Source organism: Pleuronectes platessa, chromosome 17 (genome assembly GCF_947347685.1).
Source record: "Pleuronectes platessa chromosome 17, fPlePla1.1, whole genome shotgun sequence".
Taxonomy (NCBI): domain Eukaryota; kingdom Metazoa; phylum Chordata; class Actinopteri; order Pleuronectiformes; family Pleuronectidae; genus Pleuronectes; species Pleuronectes platessa.
Window position 1 is genome coordinate 14,876,425 of NC_070642.1, and position 22,599 is coordinate 14,899,023.

The window sequence follows — 22,599 nt, forward strand, 5'->3', positions numbered from 1 at the left end:
GTGAATGAGGAAGGGGAGTGAAGAATACAGTGGTGGATGAGAAGAGTGTCAGAGTTACGAACAAGAAGTGTGTCGTGTTCACTGGACTTCAATAAAGTTACACATAGAGAGAGAAGTGTCCTGTCGTCTATACGCGAGGACGCTACAATATGAACGTGTTCACCGTTCATATTCATTATTTGTCATTGAGTTGCGTTCAGTTCATCGTTCTCATAAAAGTGAACGTGTTCAATGAGCGCGTTCTTTTGCGTGCGTTCATGCACAACACTGCATTCAGTTGTGCTTTTGAAAAGCGCCTGCAAATTGCTGGGTGATATATGAATACAAATAAAACAAACTAAAAAGACTGCGTGAAATGTGTTTGAAAATCAAATTGTGAAAGTTAAGTTACAAAGCTGGTTTTACAGTAATGAGTCAAACAGCGCGGTTCTATTTGAAAAGATTCCCTGAATACAGTCGAGATGGTGAATCTCTCTTTAGAAATGTTAGGGTCACAACTGGTGCATCAGTTGTTTCGCCCTAATCCAAATCAGTCAGCTGATAAATCAGTCTCTTGTGCCGTCCTCTCTGCGTTTTGCGCCCTTGGCAACCGCCTATGTCCCCTGTACCAGGAGCCGCCCCTGGTGTGCAGACTGAAACATCAATAAAATGTAGATGTGGTTTGCTACTGTTGGGCCTCCTGTAGGTGACCTGAGTGACCTTCCTGCACCGGGACAGGTCAAAGGTCGTAGTCATTTAGGAATATGTATTTCATGAGTCTCAGGACTACTGAGGATGTCCAATTGGGTTTATTGTTTAAGTCGAGCTGTATTCTTAACCATAACAATCCAAACCTGGCGTAGAAGCACAGAAATAAGAGTTAACTCATATTTCTGTTTTCTCGATAAAACTAGAGGGAAATGTTTAATTGTGAATAAAATATTGACTAGTCTATTCCACCAATAAAGGGAAATTAAACATCCCAGTGAAAGCAAAGTGTTTTGTTGTTGTATGAAACAATGGAGGGCCTGCTGCCGAGTCCACTTTATTTAAATGCACATGAAACCAGTTCCCACGCGCTCCCCCTGACGTTTTATATGCAAAGACGGAGTCACAAGAAGCGATTCCGACTTGATGTGTAAACGCGTCATTAAAAGTTCCTTAATCCGGTGATTGATTCGATTTTATTTCTCAAATCGCCCTCCAGACTGCGTCCCGGCCCAGAATGCATTTTGACAAGGTCTTTGAAAAAGCGGCGCGGCTAATTCAAGATGGCGGAGATGGACCAGCTGTTAGACGAGAGTGAGTAACAACACAAATTCAAGGAGTTTTGCGGCGCTAACACACAAAGGTCCCCCGGGTGGTAGAAATACACATGTAGCGACGAGCCGCTCGTTCCGCGCCCAGTGTATCAGCCTAAGTTGTATTAGGAGTTCGTGAAGTAGAATTTGAGACGCAGAGAGAGACCGGTTGGTCCGGTCGGCTAACGCTTGCTAGCACAAGAGGCTAACCATGGCTAATGTGGGAGTTGAGCAAGTTACTTTAGCCCGACCGGGTAAACAAACAACGTTAGCTTAGCTGCGGGCTAACGTCTGCTAACCCAACACCGTGCGCAGCAATGACAAAAGGGGCTGCCGCTACGCCTCTATCCACACAATACACATGCTAACCGCTAGCTGCCTGCCCCGTCCAGTGCTGTAGTCCTCCGTGGCACCGCACTGGCATTTAACGCTGGTTAGCGCTGGTTGTGGTTACATGGTGACGCTTTGTGTTGACAAGCTGGTGGAGGTATGTTAACACCTGAAATAATCGTGTGACTCGGCGCGATCTTAGTCGATGTTGCTCCAACACTTCTCCAGGTTGGGTAAAAGCTACGGTACCGTTAGCTTGCTCGGCTCGTACCTTTTGATATGATCTGGCCAGCTGATGTTGTACCCGTGCTTGACAGCTCAATCCGGGGGTAAAGGCCTCACCGACTGCGCTAGCATCCACAGCATCGGACCCGGGTTTGACCCAGCTGTCTGGTGTCGGTGTTTTAAAGCACAGTCTGGCACATATCAATCATTTACATATGTTTATTTTGATGATCGAAGTAAATGTATTGTAGTAAATCAAAACTATGAAGCACGTTGTGATTATCCTTCTCATCGCAGTGGAATGATTCATTAAAGGTTTACAGCATTGCTATAGTCAGTGTTATAGCTCATTTGTGAGTTAATTAGGACCAACTAGTTAAAACTAACCATGTGATTATAATAATAATGTTGACAGGGGTTCCTATTGTTATGCCCACACTGTTCACATCAATTGGATCAACTCTCCCACTTCTTTGTGTAATGTAGTGCAGTAACACAGATGACATCTTCCTAAATGACTGCTTGTATCATTAACAGTTTTAACAAGATCTGAGCATTAGAACCTTGGTTAATTGGTGTTTATTACAGAACAGTGTTAATCAGACACTGATAACTGAGTTCATGGGTGGTTTAATGCTGTTGCTGTGATACTTTGGATTGATGTCGCCCAATTTTCCTTTTCCTCAGGTTCCTCAGCTGAGGCACTTGTCAGTCTAAAAGGTATGTGGTCACTCTCTGTGTCTATCGTTCTGTTGTTTTGTTCTTGGCACTATGTGGGCTGTCACATTTAGAACTACTGGAAATCAGGGTCATTCCTCATTCAGACTTTTTCAAGTACGATTACACTCTTTTCTTAATTTTCTCCATTATCCCATCTGTATGTTGCCTGAAAGATGCTGTTGGTTTCCTGTTTAAATGTGTTCATTAACCTTAAGTCCTTCATTGGATTAGACCTCCATGACCCCGCCTTAATGACAAGCTGACGGTGACAAACACCACCACTTTAAACAGTCTTCTATACAGTGGAAGTGGTTGTCATAATTGTTTCCAATGCAGTTTTATCTCTTTATCTGTAAAAATAACTAAATGTTCAATTTAGAAAATCCTCTATTCCAGAACATCTATTTGCATTTTTTTTAGATTTGAGTAGTGTTTTTTTCTGGTGGTCTTGCACTATTTTAAATAAATGCATTGGTTTCCTTACAGAGGGTAGTTTGTCCAACACTCTGAATGAAAAGAACAACTTCCCAAGAGCTCACAACACCCGGGGACGACATTCCTCCGTCACAATGGATACAGTAAGAGACATGACGTTATCAGTTTTAAACCTGTGAAGAGGAAGTAATATAGGAGAAACCATATTATATGAATGCTAAGTTTCTACCATAAGATATAAGAGAACGATAGAAATGCAGAAATGAGATTAACAGTTATTTGGCATTGTCTGTTACACAGTAATGGTCTTATTCATAATATAGAAGTGTTGCTGTTGGTAAGATTATATTATCTGGTTGCTGCCCATTGATGATCTTATCAGCTGCTGTTAAGTCCTGTCTCTGCAATAGTCTATTCTACCTGAATCGTTGAGTTAATTGCTTCATTAGGTTTCCATATCTGAGCGATGTTGGAATTGTAGCCTGAGCGATTTATCAGTTGACCCATAAAAACAAAACAAAATGAGCCTTTCACAGAGTTATCAGTGTCAGCAGTTTATGGTTAAACATGTTTGTCATAAGGGTTTTATAACTACATCTTAGGAATCATTGCAACATGTTTATCAACCAATTTATCAGTATGGGGCAATTTCAACTCCTTAATATTAATATCGGCATCCGCCTCCAGAATCCATATCCGCCGGGCTCTGGTTGAAATGTATTGTTCCACATGCACCTGGTTTGTATCTGTTCCTGTGCGAAGCTGCGCTCTTAAATAAAGTAGTAGGCTGATTTTTTAAATATCAGTAGAACAATTTGGAAATTTTATGCAAATAGTACAAGAGATAGTTTATTAAAAACTTTGTTTAGTCTTTCAGTATTGGTTCCCTTCATAATCTCCTGTCCACGTTTGTCCTTCCAGCCCACAAGGAGCTCAAAGAGGAGCCGATTGTTTCGGGAGGAAGATGAGACGCCACAGCGTGTCCCCTCTAGATCTCCTCGGAGGAGCCAGAGGGTCAGCACCACACCACAGGTCAAGCCCAGCCCGAATAGTTGTAATGTTTAGCTTATGTGGCCAGCAAAAACTAAATTCTATTTCCTATTCAACCAAATCTTGCTGCCTTTTAATATCCTTGTGTTTTTTTTACAGAAGTTTTCTAATGTGGTTACACCTGATAAAAAGGCATCCCAGAAAATAGGGCTGAGGTTAAGAAACCTCCTAAAGCTCCCCAAAGCTCACAAATGGTGCATCTATGAGTGGTTCTATTCCAACATTGACAGGTAAGGGTCTCCATTAGGAGACAATATGCTTCCTGTACATGTGGTCAGAGTTCTGCTTGTTACTACATTAAGACTTCAACTCAATTTCATGCCAGTACAAATCGTGAATACATTTACTTTTAATTCACACCACTAATTGATATTGTTCAAGTGACTTAACTTTAATATTATTCAAATGTTAGAACAATATACCCAGACTTTCAGAAACCTGATTAGCTGTAAATGAGTGCATTAAAGCTTAATTTTTGGTTCATATTTTTCTCTCTAAAAGAATGATTTGTCTTTTTTCTCTTTTCTTCCAGACCTCTTTTTGAGGGGGACAATGAATTCTGCCTGTGTCTCAAGGAGTCTTTCCCCAACCTAAAAACAAGGAAGCTGACAAGAGTTGAGTGGGGAACAATCAGGAGACTGATGGGGAAACCTCGACGGTACGCTTTGATGTTTAAATTTAATTTTCCCCAACACCGTCTCCCAGAAGACCGAATCTTCAAGAAGTAATCATGTCAACCCAGTTTGCTCTTCTGCCTCGTCAAGGTGTTCGTCCGCGTTCTTTTCTGAAGAGCGAACAGCGCTGGAGCAGAAGAGAAAGAAGATGCGCCTGCTGCAGCAAAGAAAAATTTCCGACGTGTCCAACTGCAAAGACCTTCCAGATGAAATCCCCCTGCCTCTCATCATAGGAACCAAAGTCACCGGTTAGACCTTAAATAATGGCATTATCACTGCAGTCTATTGATCTGCAATGAGGTTCAGCTAAAATGTTCTGTCAATAGAAACTTAGCATGTCCAATGGACTTATAATTATATTTCTGTACCGATAATTTTTTTCCTTCCACCAGCCCGACTCCGAGGTGTCCACGATGGGTTATTCACGGGGCAGATTGATGCGGTGGACACCAGTGCAGCCACCTATCGCGTCACCTTTGACCGCACTGGCCTGGGAACACACACAGTGCCTGACTATGAAGTCCTGGTAAGAGTTGCCTGTTGTCTTAAGACAATTAAATTTGTTGCAACTTTTATAATGCAGTGTAATTAGACATTTTAAAAACAACAACATTTCAAAACATGAAGTTGTACAATAGCTAAGGAGTTTCTAGATCCATTCTTCGGGATCCAGTGCTGATTTGTTTTTTCATCCCAGAGCAATGAGCCCAATGAGACGATGCCCATTTCAGCCTTTGCCCAGAAGCACCGGACGACGCGCTACATGCAAAACCTCATGACTCCACCAAGAGGGCCCTACCCAACTGCTACTACCCCTATCCTTATGGTAACTTGAGCCTACATCTGAAATCCCAAAATAGAGAAAAACGAAAAAGAATTTGATACGCCGGAGGAGACTGTGTTCGGTACCAACAGACCTAACCCCCTTAAAGAATGAACAGGTCTCACAAGTGAATTTTGAAATATCTGGTCTTTAGAGGACTTAAGAAGAAGACGGATGAGCCTGTGTCGAAAAAAGACTGATTTCAAAGTTTTTAAAGATTTGTTTCCAATCTTATGAATTGATCAAATGATTGTCATGCTGCAAATTAAAACCAATTCTTTAGAAATAATTCACATCTCAAACCATAGCTTGCTTATGAAGATGAATGACCACATTGTCCAATTTTCTACAACAGGACAATGACACTATCAACCAATCGCCGTGGGGGAACAAACTGCCCGGTGCCGAGGGAGAGACTCTGGGAGGGTTTCCTGTCAAGTTCCTTGTCCAAGTGGTAAATCCTGTCAGATGGAGATCTTAAAGGTGACATCCTTACACTTTTTGAACTTTTGTTTCTAACAAATCCTGTCTCAATTTTTCCATGATTAGACAAGACTGTCCAAAATCCTCATGATCAAAAAAGAGCACATCAAGCAGTTGAAAGAAATGAACACAGAAGCAGAGAGGCTGGTACAGTGATATTTTTAAGTTTTTTTTTTTAACAAAAAAACAAATGAAATGCTTTTGCTTCAAGTCCACTTCACTATGTTTGTGTTTTTAGAAATCGTACTCGATGCCTATTGACCTGGACTTCCAGAAGCGATATGCAACCACAGTGCTCGAGCTGGAGCAGCTCAATAAAGATCTGAACAAGGTGCTGCATGAAGTTCAGCAGTTTTGCTGTGAGGTAAGTCAGAAGATACAGTATAATTCTGACCCTGTTATTTAAAACAACAGCCCTCTTTATACGGTGTAAATCAACAACGTGTGTGTGTGTGTGTGTGTGTGTGTGCAGCTTGCTCCGGATCAGGGCATGGTTCCAGCCAACCATCCCACAGAACTTCGGAGGCGTAGTGAAGAAGAGGCCCAGCAGATGGTGCAGCTGGGCAACTCGCTGAAGGACGGACAGCCGAGCGTGACGAGCCCCAGCCTCACACACCTCATCTCCCGCCTCACTGCTCTGCTCCTACAGATCAAGGTGGAGGGGATGGACACTCTGCTTTTGCTGTCTACGACTTCATTCATACTTTTAAAACAGCGTTTAACACTTACATTTTCTCTGTCCAGAAGAACGTTTTAGCTCCATATCAGTGATAATCCCTGTCAATTAAACACATTTAAAATGCATATTACGTGGCAGTCGTGAACACTGGGCATGTGCAGTGTAAACAGGAAGCAGATTGATTAGTTACTACAAGATAGAAAATACTATGAACAAGGAACATCAATGGTGAAAAGTAACAACAGGGATTTCTTCTCTTGGACTGACAAAGAGGTGGAACTTTTAAATAACAGAGTTGACAGCATTACCTTCACTGCTGGCAGTTGTGGGGCCGGCAGCGTTTCTGAACTTCTCAGTTTTAGGAGCCTGTAAACAGCTGATTAGTCTGATCGTTTAAATTTGGAACCTGTGTCAGGAAATCCTCAATGCTTTTCTTTCTGGTTGAAATGAATTTGTTCATATTTCTCAAATGAAAACCAATTCAGAGATATTAATTACACGTTTTCTTCTGTTGTTTTTCAGTGTCTGGCAGATGGTGGAGACCTGAATTCATTTGAGTTTAAATCGCTAACAGACTCCCTGAATGACATTAAGGCATCAATTGATCCAACCAACCTCAGGTAAATAGAACGGCCCATAACTTTATATGTGATCAAATTTCAAGCACAAGCAACGTTCTTTTCCTCGTACTATATAAGTCAGTTTCACTTATGTCTTTACTTCTTGTGTCTTTCCAGTTGCTTCCAGAATAACGTTGAGATCCACGTGGCACACATCCAGAGTGGCCTTAGTCAGCTGGGCAACCTGCATGCATTTTCTGCCAACAACACCAATGCAGTCTGAGTACTGGCATCATCCTTACCCAACGCAGGTGCACACACACAAAATAAACGTGTGGTCCATGAGTTCTGTCTTTTGAGGTGGAGTCTGCGAACAAAAGCCTGTGCAGGGTGATGTGGACCCCCCCCACACAGTTAGAATTTGGATGCCCCAGTGAAACAACTCTGTCCAGGTTCCTGAAGCTTCGCTAAAGAACAGGAGGATGTCATGAGTGTTTTACCCACACGTTTTTATTGTTTGAAAATGTTTGTGCGCCCAATTGATCACAAACCTTATTTATTGGTTTCATGTGCCAAACATTGATTCTTACAGTTTTTATCCATATTTATTTATTTTTGACTAGGTGTGTATGGTTATGAAACAATATTTTGTTATCTCTAAAAGTGTCCCCGCTGTTATGTGTTGTGTACTGTTGCTCCACTGATGGTAAGCACAGGGGAGGCTAAAGAATGTTTTATAAAAATTGTTTATTGTAGATAATTGTACAATATCTCTGATTCTTAGGACTGTTGTCAATATTTCTGTGTATTCAGAAATGACTTTTGTAATTTTGTGTGCACTGAAAAGAGATTTTGGTATTTTTATAAAGGAGAACTCTGGGGTTTTGATGCCTTTTACTCGCTTATACGAGCTTAGCGTTTCCACATTCGGCATGGCTGTTGCTGCAACCCCCCCCCCCCCCCTACCCACACACACACACACGAAGCCTGCTTCACCGATGTAACCCTGAATATTGAAGTCGACAGATTTTCCTAGAGAACGTCCTTTTTCAGTTTTGTAAAGTTGTATATGAGAGTGCCTCAGGGCAATTGTATATAAATGTTTCTTTTTATATTAAACATAATATTGCAAAGCAGCATCTGTTTTTTTACTTTTTAGTCTTTATTATCAGGTGAAACAATTGTGTTTTTTTTTTACAGTTATTACTATTTTACAATAAATACTTATTTCCTTTAATGCAAACTTATCTTATGATACATGTAGATCTCTTCATATCAGCTCTTATGATACATGAAACTTCTCTTAATTAAATTGTGGTAGATCACATAAAGCCACCGAACCCAGCCATGGCCTCATTTTCCCAGTCAGAGTCTGAGTCGGTGAAGTCCCGAGCCTCTGCGGCGTGGATCGGGGAGAAATGGCTGAACCTGTCGCCTGTGGTCCTCACGTGTGGATACTGGAGCTGGCATCCGTTATCCTTTGGTGACGACCTGCTGAAGTTATTGTGGGTCGGGAGGGGTGGGATCACGACTTTCATCTCTGGTCCAATGGTTTTGTTGGGAGGGAAATTGTCATATTCCACCAGAACCTGTGGCCCCTGGTTGTCTGCCAAGTTGGCCTCGATTCTCGGGGGATGCTCGCTCTCCTTCGGATAAAGGTGGATGTTACAACACGGGACGTTGACGCTCAGCTCGTGACGCTGCATCTGCTCGGGCTTCACACCGGCTCCCTCCTTCTCGTAGATGCAGGAGCCGGATGTGTGTTCGTAGCTGCTGGGTTTGGTGGGTAGACCGGTCCGGTGTGGGTCCTCACTGTTCTGGTGCATTGAGGGTCTGAAACTGTCCTCTAATCCAAAACCACCAATCCTGTGTGGCTCTGCACTTTGATTGTTGTCATAAACTGAAAGACAAAACCAAAAAGGTGAATCTTAGGTTATATTTAAGTCAAATTAAGGGTATTTCAGTGACAAATAACCATATTTGTGGAGTAAAAGTATTTTAATGGCGCCACACTATAACTGAACAGGCATATTTGAGTAAGACTAATAATTACCTTTCTCAGGACCCATCCTGCTCTGGATTTGGCTGAAGGGCCCAGCTGCTGGTGGATTGGAGACCTTCATGGACACTGATGAGCCAACCTGGCGACGAGACTTAGCTCTTCTGTTCTGAAACCACACCTGGAATTTGAGAGGAAAGGTCATTTAATAAATTATTTAAACATTTTACAACTCCTTAAATCTGACTCAATTTAAGGTTATTTAAGATGTCGAAAATAAAAGCATTTTCCCACACTGTTAATCTCATCCTTTCTTTACTGGTTTAAAATCAGTTGATCATATTTAGGAATTTGGGTCATTACCTGAATCCTGGACTCCGGTAGCCCGGTCAGAGCCTCCAGTCTCTCCCGCAGGTAGATGTCAGGATACTTGGTGTCTGAGTAAACCTTCTCCAGCACCTCGATTTGTTGCTGGGTAAAGTTAGTCCTCTTCCTCCGGTGTGTCAGTATGGCCACGCATTTATCCGCCCTGGGTGCCGAGTTTGCTGAGTTGTAATAGTTTGTCACATCCGAGGCTCCATAATCTGAAATGAAAACACACAATCTGTTTAATAATCTGAGGAAGAGAAGCAGTCAAAGAGTAATGGTGCCGGACTTGTGCGTAATTTACGCACAGAAATGGCACTCTGCTAATTTCTCCGTGACCGTGAATCGGAGAAGCTACTCGTAGATCTTCTAACACAGGAGGAGAAAGCAGTGAAATTCCATGTTCTAACCTGCGTTCACCATGTTGTTCATCTGCAGAGGTCCTTCGTGAAACATCTGGAAATGGTTCATATCCCCGACGCGCATATTCCCATGAACTGCAGACATGATCCTGTACGTTTCTCTCCCGGCGGCTGACTGACTGTGAGAGCTTGAGTGCTGGTCGGGGTTAAATCCCCCCGTGATCAAAGGTGATGCTCTGAGGATGTGTGAATGGGGAGGCCATCAGTGGCGGCTGGCACTGCAGCGGCCGTGCAGCAACTTCAGACGTCTGCAGCGCGGCGGAGGTGTGAAGGCCTCACACCTGGGCGCTGGAGCGGTGGCAGGTCGCTTTAAAGGGGTTTTAATGGAATCTGCATGTTCAATACACATCGGCAGTGAAAACATTTATCCGCTTTGGAATGGATGAAGCAATAATGGATCTGTAGCCTTCAAAGAGGGAGCGTCGCAAACTGCAATTTCCTCCACAGGTTAGAGACGCACACCGACTGTGGTTTGTTGTTTGGTGATAACAGAACAGAAATAAAAAACTACAAGCTGTATATATATATATATATATATATATATATATATATATATTTGATACTTGATCTAATTTTAGATTACATATTACACAAACATATTCCTATATATTTTCACAGGGGGCATTCCACTGAGCTATTTCATACTAATATATATGTATATATATATATATATATAGAGAGAGAGTGATATAATATAGTGATGAAATGTATAAAGAAGTCATTCTATGTACAGTGTGTGTGTTTATACATATACAAAATTAAGAAATAAGCAACATACAATCAATATAACTATATTCACTAATATGAACAATTATATATGTTATGATATATATAGAGATCTCTCATGCTCTATAAAGGTTGAATCATGTCATCATATAGGCCTACACAATCGATAGAGCATGGAAATGTATTTATATGTTATCATATATAACTGTTATAGAACATGAGAACATCTCCATATTTGTCATTATGTGTCAAATCTTTAATGGAGCATAGACATCTCTTTATATGTCTTCATAAATACAACTGTTATAGAGCATGTTGAAATATATGGGAATATCTTTTGTTTATATACGTGTGTGTGTGTGTGTGTGTGTGTGTGTGTGTGTGTGTATATAGAAATATATATCACTTCACAGATATAGAAAGAAGACACTAAATGTATTTTCTTTTTTAAATAAAAATGTGTGCAATCTGAAATAGACACAGATTTTGCAACCAGGAATTTTCTTACATAGTTGAGTCTTTTATTTTCTTTAGAACCAGATGTCAAAGAATATAGAATTAAGTTTTCCAAGTCTTCTGACGCTTGCCCCTCAACACTTATCTACAGTAACCTATATAAGAAATTACGCTTCCTGTCTCCTTTCAGTGGCAACAAAGTGGATCTCAATACACAAACCCCAGTTCAAAAGTACCCATGAGTGGTCACTTGTTGTCGCACGGCTCACCTTCATTCAGAGGTTCAGAGGGGGATCGAGCCAAGAGCTCAGATAACAACACAGACAGACTAATTTGCTGCCACATATTTGGACAGGATTTGAAGGAATGTGCTGTTGTGGTCACACCCTTTTATCAATAATCCAGGATGGTTCTCTCCAGTGATTTGTATACGCACTTGGGTAATAACTCATTCCAGTTTGTGCCTCATATATAATTGCTTTGGGTGTGACTTGAATACTGCAATACAATATAAAAGACTGTCAGAGTATTTACCACACCCCACTTCGTAGGATTTATTAGATGCAGCTCTAGCTTGAGTCTTAGACAATCCTTAGACTCGTTGCCTTAATCTACAATGGTTGTCTCTGGTAACTTTCATGTAGATCTCTGTGGGAAAGAGACTCGAGGGTCATTGTATAGTTTCACATCCACGATGGCACTCATCCATCTCTGCACTTTGACACATACAGTGTTGTTCAGGTAGGATGTGACTGTTGGCAAAGCCGTTCACAGTTGCTTTGTCTGAGGACCCTAATTGGGTATTGCCTGTGTGCACAGACCAGATTGCTATGCTAAAATCAGGCTGTTGAAGTTCCTGATCTTTCTTTTGTGATGTTCAGTCACAGGTTTTCAGAGAGTTACCTGCAGATCCCAGAATAGACGGGATCTGAAAGATTTCATCTATGACCACAAAGCAGTCCAGTCATGTAGCTGGATTTTGCACAATCAAGTCTCTAGTGATTCATTACAACATATGCACAATCCCTCCCCTGGTGCTCATAGTCTTTTTTAAGTGTATACTTGCACAAATACACCTAAGAAAAGTGCTTGTATGTGTAAACTTGCTTGGCAATAAAACCAGATTCCGATTCCAATGAAAAACATCATCTCAGCAGTGTGATGCACTTTTGCTTCTATTCTTTGCATGTGCTAATAATTTTCAGTTTGACAGCCTGGGATAGATATTTGACATTTTTATTAGATTAAGGACACAGTTCTAAGCTGATCACTGCTGATAGATTGTAAACAGACTGCACTTTTTAAAACATCAAACAGGAGAAACACTTTGGGATTTCCACTGGCCATTTCCAGTAGACAGTAGCCTCTGAAGACACAAACAAAAGCACTTTCACACCTTGAAAGGGTGACCACTATTGAACCCACAGTTTGACCTGACCACTATACATTTAACCTGCAGACAGACAGGAAAATTATCCTTACAAGGTTACAGGGATATGTGAAAATCTCAGCTATCTTAACTGCTTTTGTTATCGGGTCAGTCTTCGTGTATTTGAGGGACGTTTTTAGGATTTTACAGTACATTTATTGTTTCCTGATAAAATTGATAAGCAGAATTTCAGTGTGATGATTGTTGTTGTTTTGTGTACTCGTCTCTTGAGGACAGGATCATGGATACTGCTGCTATATCGCATATTCATATTTCAGCTGGATTGCTTCTTATTGGCCTGATACATCAACAATAAGTGTTAGCTATGGGCAGATACACTGGCACTAGCATTGCAAGAAATGCCATTAAAGAAATGCCAGGATGTTATGTTTGAGGTCATTTATAAACTGGCTCAACACATTCTGGTGGGTCTCCACCAGAAAGCACTTATCTGTTTTAGTTGTAAAATATCTTAATTAATAACTCAATTTAATGGATTCTTCATGCTCATTTTATTAAAAAACATGTCTCATACAGATGTGTATTTCTGCCATGCTGAAAAAAGAAAAGAAACTCATCAGTGTATTTTTATAATGTGAGTTAATGTTAAAACAGATAACTTGTAATGTTCTAACGTGTTTTCTCATTTTTTCTTATAAACGGAAAAAAATAAACGGAACTTCGTGCATCAATAACATACAATTAAATATATGACAAAATGTGTAAAAACATCAGCCTGAGGAGTTCAAATTAAAATATTACTGGGATCGTTGAGCGCGTCATCATTATTTACATCTGAGGGTGAAAAAAATCTCCCGGAACTTCCGGCCGGTCTGAGCGGAAGTAGGTACGTGGCCGCTTCAGCTGACAGTCTGCATGATGGCGACCGAGGTTCAGAGCGGCGACCTCGACACTGCTCCTTCCAGCCGGCTCGAGGTCTCCATCGACGGCCTCACCCTCAGTCCGGACCCGGAGGACGAGCAGGGCCAGGTGGAGGAGCCAGTACCCGAACCCGCGGAGCCCGAGCCCGAGACGCCGGGAGCCGCTGTGGGCGAAGATGGAGAGACTGGCAAATCCGCGATAGAGGGGAAATGGGGCTTTCCTCTACTGGAGCTCTACGGAATGGCGCTGAAATTCTTTAAAGGTACTTTTATCTATTCGTCACAATAACGCAGATCGAATGTTTAAAAAAACAAAACAACCCGACGAGCCGGTCCGCTGGCTGAGGTTAGCAGGATGCTAACGTTAGCTGCTAGCTGTCACCGCCGGGGCTGCCGCTGACAGCCGCAACGGTACATTAGCTTAACTGCTCACGAGAGGCTAACTAGCTGTGTTCCGTGGCTGTTAAAGGGTCAAACCAACACGTCGCTTCCGTTAATACGAGAGTTTGACCTGGAGACGTGTTAAATGTGCTGTTCGCTTAAGGGTGCCCCCTTTTCTCTGGGAGTAAACTTGTGGTACACGGCTCAACTAGCTAGCTGCAGTAAAGTCCGACTCTTAATGTGCGCTGATCTGTTTTAATTTGGGAAAAACACGCCCTGTTTTTGCGGTTGTGGCGGAAGTAGGAAGCCTGCAGGTCAGCGGCTGTGCTGGAGGAAACATTCCTGTGGATGAAACCTGTCTCTAAACCCCTGATGACCAGTTCACCAAGCTACGTTTCCAGTGCTAATCACCAGCAGCAGCAGCAGCAGCATGATTTACAACCGGACACACCACTCCCACGCTGCCACTACTCCAGCAGGAAACACACGGTCACCTGAGGGATTTCGTCGTGCTCTGAGTGAAGTCAAACCGGAAGATCCTTTCAGTGTGGAAGTCTTCTGCCGAGAGGCTTTGGCATCAGAGTCATAACTTGCACATTGTCCACTCCAGGCCCAGGCAGTACAACAATATCAATTAGTACTGCAACTAAATTTGGACATCATTATCAATATAACAAAAGTTCAGTGTGATTAATTGCTTATGCTTTGAGCTTTTATCATCGTCTCCCCATAAAAGAGTTAAAATCAGAACCTTCACTCCAAAAATCTCTCTTTACACTAATAAAGACTAAGTATTAAGAAATCATAACGTGAGACTTATCGGTATGAGTATCAATATTGATATGAAAATTCAGGTCACTAGTCTGGATTTGAATTTATTTAATTCCTGATATAATTTTTGGCCAGTCGCTCAGCCTAATCTGCTCTACGCTAAAAATACAACAGGAAAAAACATTATTGCATCATGCACAAGTATTTATAATGTCTATTTTTGAGATCAAGGATGCTTCAGCAATATTCTGTGAAAGTTGCCAAGAATAGGATCAGTCAGGGTAAATAAGAGTCATTGTCAAACATAAACAAAAAGCTTTTAATACAGACAACTTTTTAAGTTTTAAAATAAGTTAGAGAATCCGTTAATTATGGAGCAACTTTCATTAATGTAAGTCCATGAAAGCAAAAGCTCGGTCAGTCATGGTCGCCCTTTGTTACTATGTGGTCTTGCCTTCTTTGTGCCTGTGATAAGCTGAGCAGCAGCATTTTGTAATAACTGAAGAGGATGGAGGGATCTAGGGCGGACACTCCAGTAAAGTGCATAACCGTTATCCAGACGAGACCACTGTGTCTCACCCTAAGTGATTTCTGGTCAGTGGTTACTTTGCAAGCATCCTGAACACGTGTCAGGCGTTTTGTACACTGTACACAATCCTTGTGTTGTTGTTTTTCAGTGTAGCATATCTGATGACTGTGTTAACGCTCTGTGTGTTAGCAATGTGTGCTATGTGTTTTTTAGTTCAATTCGATTTACCTGCCTAACTTGTACACACAAGTCCTTTTGCCTCAACTTAGCTTGATAAACAATGCAGTTGTTCTGTACGCTACTCTATAGTCTTGAAACAGGAAATACGATGCAACGAGGCGGTTGAAAACACAAAAGTGTATTGTAGTGTTAACAAATGGTTGTCACAGCAGGACTTACACTGCTAACTTGTTACTTCCACTCTGCTCCTCTCAGATAAAGATGGCAAGGCCTTCCACCCGACCTACGAGGAGAAGCTTCGGCTGGTGGCGCTCCACAAACAGGTGTTACTGGGCCCCTATAATCCTGACGCTTCACCTGAGGTCGGATTCTTTGATGTCCTAGGAAACGACCGCAGGTAACTCAAACAGACCTCTGCGTGCGTGCGTGCGTGCGTGTGCGTGACCTTCGAACTACTGAGGACAATCCAACAACTAACCTGTTTTTCAGGAAACACACCCACTCACACACACACCTTTTCATTCAGTAATTGTTAATACAGTCCATTTAACTCTCGATGGTTGCTTCTTACCTCCCAATGAATTTAACATTTAGTAAATATTTGGAGGGAATTAAGCCTGTTTTACTGCACCATCTGCAAGGATCTCTAATTTTAATAATGTGTTTACAATGAAATAAAATGTTGATGGGTAAAATAATGTTTTATTATTTTCTGAAGTGCTCGTTACAAACTAGAGCCCGACCAATATAAATTCTTGGGGGCAGTTGCCAAATCGGATGCCTATATATATATATATATATATATATATATATATATATATATATATATATATATACTGGCCAAGCAATGAGTTGACAAATGTCAACTCATGTGTAGACTTCTAAAAATGTAGATTTAGATTTCCCTCTTTCTGAGTGTGAAACTGCATGTATTCTAAAAAGAATTTAGTGCATAGCGGCCTCTGTTGTCTGTCCTCACCTCCATTTGACTCTGTGTGCAGGAAAGAGTGGGCCGCCCTGGGTAACATGGAGAAGGAGGATACCATGGTGGAGTTCGTCAAGCTGCTTAACAAATGCTGTAACCTCTTTGCTCCCTACGTCACATCACACAAGATTGAGAGGGAGGAGCAGGAGAGGAAAAGGTAACTTGTTCAGCTGCAGTTCCCATGAGAGAGATCCCTCTGCTCCAGTGTCTAAATATACTTACATTACAACGTTTGTGTAAACGTCCTATTTAAAGCTAGAAAAACCTGGCGCGATAGAGCAAAATATATTTGTGTGTGTGTGTGTGTATATATATATATATATATACACACACACACACACAACCATATATATATATATATATATATATATATATATATATGGTTTGTAATTAGTTTGATACATTTTATAATTTCATGTCTTTGTTACTCAACAGGCAAGAGGAGGAGGAGCGTCAGCAGAGAGAAGAGGAGGAGAGGGAGCGTCAAAGACAGGAGGAGGAGAGACGGAGGCTTGAGGAGGAGGAGAGGCTTAGGAGAGAGGAAGAGGAAAGGAGACAGGCAGAGGATGAGAGGCTACGGATTGAGCAGCAGAAGTATGTGTGTCTGTGCTTGTTTGCTCAAGGTGCATTTGCTTTATGTGCGTGGGCATATATTGATTGACTACAGCATTACTTCTACATGATCATCAAACTCCTCTGACACGGATATCTATCGGGGTAATGTCTTTGCAGCGCTGTTCCAGAGATGCCAAAATCTATTTACTACATCTCTTCTTGAATATGTAAAGAAAACTACAGTTTCCATTGTCCACCACTGCCTCCACACCATTTCCTGCATCTCCATCCTCACTAACTTCACTGCTCTGTTTTCTTTACCCAGACAACAGATAATGGCAGCGCTGAATGCCCAGACAGCAGTGCAGTTCCAACAGTACGCTGCCCAGCAGTACCCCGACAGCACAGAGCAGCAGCTCTGCCTCATCCGTCAACTCCAGGAGCAGCACTACCAACAGTACATGCAGCAGCTCTACCAGGTGCAGCTGGCCCAGCAACAGGTAGGATCAGTTTAGGATAATTGTTAGATCATCAGATTTTGGTAACTGTTCTGTTAAAAATAATCACAGTTTGATATTTGTGAATATCTGTATAGAACTTATTATCGAGTTTGAAAAATAAAACAAATAGAGGAATCTAAAATACACAACAATTTGTTACATACCTGTAGCAGCCAAAGATGTTTTGGAGTGGTGAAGAAGACATTCTAGGAAAAGAAAACTGATTTTTTTAAAGAATGATATATATATATATATATATATACAATTATAAAATGTGATATATATCAAGAATTCAGGAGGAATTTCAGCATCTCTACTTATTCCAACAGCATTGTAGAAACACAACATTTAGGACATATGTCTGTAGTTTGGTTTTTCCCTGTTTTGACTCAGTGTTGTCTTCCTCTCGTCTCAGGCAGCCTTACAGAAGCAGCAGCAGGAGGCTGATATGATTGTGCAGGGGACGCTGGATTCCAGCAACTTCAACAGCGGTGACCATGTTCCCGCCTCAGCAGCGGGACCGTTGTGTGCAGCTTTACCTGGCGGCGAGGAAGCCCCGACGGTCAACGGAGGCCATTCAGACTCGTACTCTGAGAGCATGGACCGAGAGCCAGAGCCTGATCCGGCAGAGGAGGTCTCAGAGAACGGACCTTTATTAGGTTGGTCAACTGTTTCTGTGTTTACAAAAGAAAAAAACAAACATGCTCATTGGAGTTAACTAAACAATCCACACTTTTCCTTGTTGTACGGCTAATGGCTACAGGGCAGAAATATTTCTATGTTACAATCAAACATTTGCACCAAACCTGAAACCTGAGTCGTACTTGCTGTGACCTTGTTGATATGACCTGGAGGCCAGGGAAGAGGAGAGCTAGAACAAGTGATACATGATAGTCTGCAGGTTTAGGTATCATCCAACCTGAGATGCTCGATAGTAAGCACACACACCTGGAACAAACAATGCCTTAGTTTTATTCCAAAACTTGCACCTGTCTCTGTGATCTCTGAAAAGGGTTTAGCAAAGATGGAGGGATGCATAGTGTAAAAAAGCTGATAATAAGTTTCTTGTTCGACGATCACAGCAGACTCCCCACCGGTCATAGCTGCTCCCTCCATGTGGACACGGCCACAGATCAAGGACTTCAAGGAGAAGATCCGGCAGGACGCAGACAGTGTGATCACGGTGGGGCGCGGCGAGGTGGTGACGGTGCGGGTCCCCACCCACGAGGAGGGCTCCTACCTGTTCTGGGAGTTTGCCACGGACTATTATGACATCGGCTTTGGGGTCTTCTTCGAGTGGACGGACGCCGCCTCTGCTTCAGTTAGTGTGCATGTGTCGGAGTCCAGTGACGAGGACGAGGATGATGAAGGTGAGATGAGGCTGCTGCGTATCTGATACAATCACTCTCAAGTACGGCATCAATGTCAATGAACCTGTTGGGGTGATATGTGTCTATAGAAATGAAAACACTCTTAATTATAACGTGTGCTTTCACATAACACAAGTCTGTTTTATGTACGGTATGCAAATCAGCAGATTTCCGTGCCTTGGCTATGTTCTGATTTGGTTTCCCTGCTTACAGGCACCAGACACAGCACCACACATACCTACTTAACATGTACCTCTGGCAACACACTCTACATAGCTCTGGCAGCACCTAAGGTTTGCACACATTTACAGACAAATGTTTGAAAATCATTGTGTGTAGAGGAAAGAACACGACGAACGTAGTAAAGCACCTGACAAAGTATTGATTTAGCACCAGTGCCCAACCTTAGTTTTATGTTTCATGATTGTTGTGTTGTCTCTCTTAAATGAAAGAACAGATGCTATTTAATGAAATGTCAAGTCACGGTTTAAAAACTGTTGATTAGAACAAAAACATCTGTTTCATTCATCCATTTCTGTTGCATGTGTTAATTTATGGAGAGATGGAAAAACTTACCAGGTTTATGGATTTGCTTTCCTGCTTATCTTATGTTCACAACTGGACTACACCATTGTTAAACATCCATTGGTTCTCCCAGGGGCAGAGGAGCTCCTGTTTGTGCTTTATGTGGGAATCCAGAGCATGGTAATTAAACATTGATAAGATATGAGGCAGTATTGTGCTGCAGAATTGGCTTTGGCTTTGCTGGTTGAATTATGTTTACACATATATGCCAGTCCTTCCTTTCAGTGGTGTAAGACCTGCCCATGGTTCGGCTGTATGGTCTTATATTTGTGCCACGAACCTGAGTAGGCAATTATTAATTTGTGTTCGCTCAAAGTTCTCCTGCAAGTTCTACCCAGGCACCACCTCATGGTTTAGACATTTCTATGTTGTTGCGAACGTGTTTTTGTGAAAGGCAATGTACCTAGAATGTTTGGACCAAATTTCCTGTACATGGTCCTGAGTTCATATCTGAAAACTCTTTGCCTTTTCTTTGTGCCATTCAAAAAGATGAAACTTGCCACATTTGTCACATTTCCTTCCGGCCTTTTTACTCGACCTGACATGTTGCTCTTTTGCCCGCAGGAGAACCTCCTAGTGAGGAGGAGAAGGCAAAGAAGGAGGCAGGGAAGCCCCAGGTGGACGAGATTGTGCCGGTGTACCGGCGGGACTGTCATGAGGAGGTGTACGCCGGCAGCCACCAGTACCCCGGCCGTGGAGTCTACCTACTGAAGTTTGACAACTCCTATTCACTCTGGCGCTCCAAGAGTGTTTACTACAGAGTCTACTACACCAGATAAGCCTGAAAACAGACACAGGGGGGAGCCAAGGAGTGTGTATGTTCATATATCTATATGTGTATGTGAGAGTCTGCTGTGTTGGTGGAGATTTGTGCGATGGCAGCCTGTGTGTGTGTGAAGGAGAATGTGCTACCAGATATGTTCTGGACAAAACCACCAGAGGGAGACAAAGAGGCACATGTGGAGCCCAAGTCTGGAGTTTCAACTATTATGTTTGTACTGTGTGTGTGTGTGTGTCTGCGTGTCCCAAGATGCACCCATGCTAGATCCTGACATCGAGCCCACGGAGGAGGAGTGTGTATTCCTGTTGTATATTCACCACCTGTCTTTGCTGCGCTCACGTAGACCAAGCTGTAAGACCTGGCTCTCATGTTGTATTCTACCGCTCTTCACCCTGGGCTCCTCTCATGTCAACACCCCGGCCCGACACTGTCCAACGTGGCCTTGCGGCTGCTTCTGCCCCTGAGTGATGTTTTCATGACCAGGAGCGGACACCAGGCGACTGTGCCAGCCAAACGTTTCCAGTTTGCCGGTAACAGCGGTTGTTTATCCCACAAGAACACAGACAATGTTGAAAGTTGTACTATACTGAACATGTACTGCCTGACACTATAACGTTTTGTTTCTCAGAGAGCTGCTGGTCTTTGCCAAGTCTTACTAACACTTTACAAAAACAACTGTACACACACGTCATCATGTTTTTTAAGCAGTCCGTCATTTTCTTCCCTAGCTACCATGCATATATGAAGACCTGAGGGAGGTTCTGTGGAAGCAGTGCTCTTCTTGGCCTGGTCTCATGCAGATGTCACCTTTTAGTTGCTGCTACATTTTCATCAGGGCATCAGGAGTGGCTTTCTTCTTTTTTTAGATTAGAGTTTGCTGGCAGAATTTATGAAGGACGGGCAAGAAGGCGTCGCAGGATTTAGCAGAAGCTCCAAATGAAGTCATGGGTGTTAATTGAGGGAATATAACATAACAAACACATGGTTACAGTATGGCTGTGGGTCTAAACTCAAACATCTCAGTGTGTGATGCAGATTAAAAGATTTAAAAACAGATTGTTTTCTCTTAGAAATATTTTTCTGTGTAATGCCATTTCAATTTTATTCCACCTTCCAGCTCTCTTGTTGAGAGTCCCTGTTTTTATGGTTACACCACATGGAGATGACGTTAATTCGTCAAAAGAAGGAGGGCAGTGTATTAAGACAGATGTTGTATTGCTGGGAGTTGTTTGTGTTGCGTGTGTGGAGCGGCTGTACTGTGACACATCTAACAATAAAAACTCAATTATTCGGAGGTCATGACACGCTGTTGCGTCTCTGCAGCGCTCGAACAACAACACAACGCAGAATACAGCGCTGGTGTTCCGGTCTGTTTCCAACTTGTCACCTCAGACATTGTGTCGTGAAATAAACTAAGATGATATTACACTTCTAATTGTGTCTTGGGTGACGTGGTCGCTTACTTACTAGGTGGTCACATCAAAATGTATTCCACTTTCCTTTTCTAATTTGTTTTTTGTTACTGCCATAATTAAGATTCCCCCTGTTGTTTGGTTTCAAATTAAATATGCACGTTTCTTTTCTGTACCCTCCAACTGGTGCATTATGAGCAGTGCTCTATCAACTGTGGGAATCTGAACGTTGCTTATTGAATGGGGGGTGGGGGGGTCTTCACTGGGCTTCAGAGACATTTGGTTTCAACTTGCAACACTTCTTGAGCTGTGTTTGTTCATTTCTATGTATGTACGCAACCAAACCTCAAAGACGCAGAGGTGGAGTATCCTGCAAGTCTGTTACTCCTCCTCTGTCCTTTTTGGATCTGGCATATTATTTAATTGGAGGCCGCTCACGCCTCCTGCCCGTTCGGTGAGTTGTGTAAGGTCACTTCCTATGGCTCAAAACAAGCCATAAAGTTCAAGCAAGTTCCCATATCTTCTGATGTGCGATGTTGGTTTTCTCTTTCTTTTTACTTCTTAAGTTTCTAATTGCTCACCGAATGGTTTGAGTCGACTTGTTCAAGCCTTGTATGTAAATAATTCTACAAAATGACTATGTATGGGTTTTTAGATGTGGAGGGAGGCTATTGTTTCGAGAATAAATGCACTGTAAAATATGGTGAATGAGAGATGTATGCATTTTACCCTGAATGAAAGTCCAAAATTCACAGGAAGTATAAAACTGCTAAGGCTCTATTGACATGACAGAGAAGCGCATCTTTTTTGTATTGTTTTGACTTGTTTGGATCTCTTCTGAGTTGGGCCGTATATTTAATCTTGATTAAACTTATGTTCATGTCTAGAACTGGACAGTTTACTCACCTTTGTGTTTTTTAATTATTTAAATATGATCACATTTGAATGCCTTGTGTCATTGGTTCCTAAATCTTTCAATGATTTGATGCTATCATAGCATAAAAAGCGTGGG

The 22,599-nt window shown here is 42.1% G+C and overlaps 3 protein-coding genes across 5 annotated transcripts; 2 read left to right on the forward strand and 1 right to left on the reverse strand.

The window, feature by feature from the left end:
* The first annotated feature begins 1,160 nt into the window (after positions 1-1,160).
* lin9 (lin-9 DREAM MuvB core complex component) lies at positions 1,161-8,395 on the forward strand. Of its 2 annotated transcripts, none has more exons than XM_053444532.1 (15): positions 1,161-1,281; positions 2,523-2,555; positions 3,042-3,133; positions 3,912-4,022; positions 4,140-4,270; positions 4,573-4,698; positions 4,805-4,962; positions 5,107-5,240; positions 5,412-5,540; positions 5,893-5,991; positions 6,087-6,167; positions 6,259-6,384; positions 6,493-6,675; positions 7,222-7,319; positions 7,437-8,395. In XM_053444532.1, exons 1-15 carry the CDS (start codon positions 1,251-1,253, stop codon positions 7,540-7,542), a joined length of 1,638 nt encoding a protein of 545 aa, XP_053300507.1. In that variant the 5' UTR covers positions 1,161-1,250; the 3' UTR covers positions 7,543-8,395. The 2 variants fall into 2 exon arrangements, with proteins under 2 accessions (XP_053300507.1, XP_053300508.1); XM_053444533.1 differs by lacking the exon at positions 1,161-1,281 and adding an exon at positions 1,366-1,767.
* A 186-nt stretch (positions 8,396-8,581) lies between these two features.
* mixl1 (Mix paired-like homeobox) lies at positions 8,582-10,131 on the reverse strand. The gene is given in 3 exon segments (XM_053444534.1): positions 8,582-9,439; positions 9,622-9,842; positions 10,035-10,131. Coding segments are annotated over 3 exon segments (1,176 nt in total).
* Positions 10,132-13,528: 3,397 nt separating this feature from the next.
* acbd3 (acyl-Coenzyme A binding domain containing 3) lies at positions 13,529-22,488 on the forward strand. Of its 2 annotated transcripts, none has more exons than XM_053444535.1 (8): positions 13,529-13,801; positions 15,655-15,796; positions 16,401-16,541; positions 16,820-16,978; positions 17,265-17,439; positions 17,855-18,098; positions 18,522-18,809; positions 19,959-22,488. In XM_053444535.1, exons 1-8 carry the CDS (start codon positions 13,534-13,536, stop codon positions 20,171-20,173), a joined length of 1,632 nt encoding a protein of 543 aa, XP_053300510.1. In that variant the 5' UTR covers positions 13,529-13,533; the 3' UTR covers positions 20,174-22,488. The 2 variants fall into 2 exon arrangements, with proteins under 2 accessions (XP_053300510.1, XP_053300511.1); XM_053444536.1 differs by having other exon boundaries at positions 18,525-18,809.
* Positions 22,489-22,599: the final 111 nt, after the last annotated feature.

What these genes read in the sequence shown, in the direction of transcription:
- lin9 (XM_053444532.1), top strand. Translation starts at nt 1,251, where the DNA reads ATGGCGGAGATGGACCAGCTGTTAGACGAGA. An exon ending in TCAAGTTCCTTGTCCAAGTG is followed by an intron (nt 5,992 to 6,086) that starts GTAAATCCTGTC and finishes TTCCATGATTAG; the next exon opens with ACAAGACTGTCCAAAATCCT. An exon ending in ACACAGAAGCAGAGAGGCTG is followed by an intron (nt 6,168 to 6,258) that starts GTACAGTGATAT and finishes TTGTGTTTTTAG; the next exon opens with AAATCGTACTCGATGCCTAT.
- acbd3 (XM_053444535.1), top strand. Translation starts at nt 13,534, where the DNA reads ATGATGGCGACCGAGGTTCAGAGCGGCGACCTCGACACTGCTCCTTCC. An exon ending in CTACGGATTGAGCAGCAGAA is followed by an intron (nt 16,979 to 17,264) that starts GTATGTGTGTCT and finishes TTCTTTACCCAG; the next exon opens with ACAACAGATAATGGCAGCGC. An exon ending in TGCAGCTGGCCCAGCAACAG is followed by an intron (nt 17,440 to 17,854) that starts GTAGGATCAGTT and finishes CTCTCGTCTCAG; the next exon opens with GCAGCCTTACAGAAGCAGCA.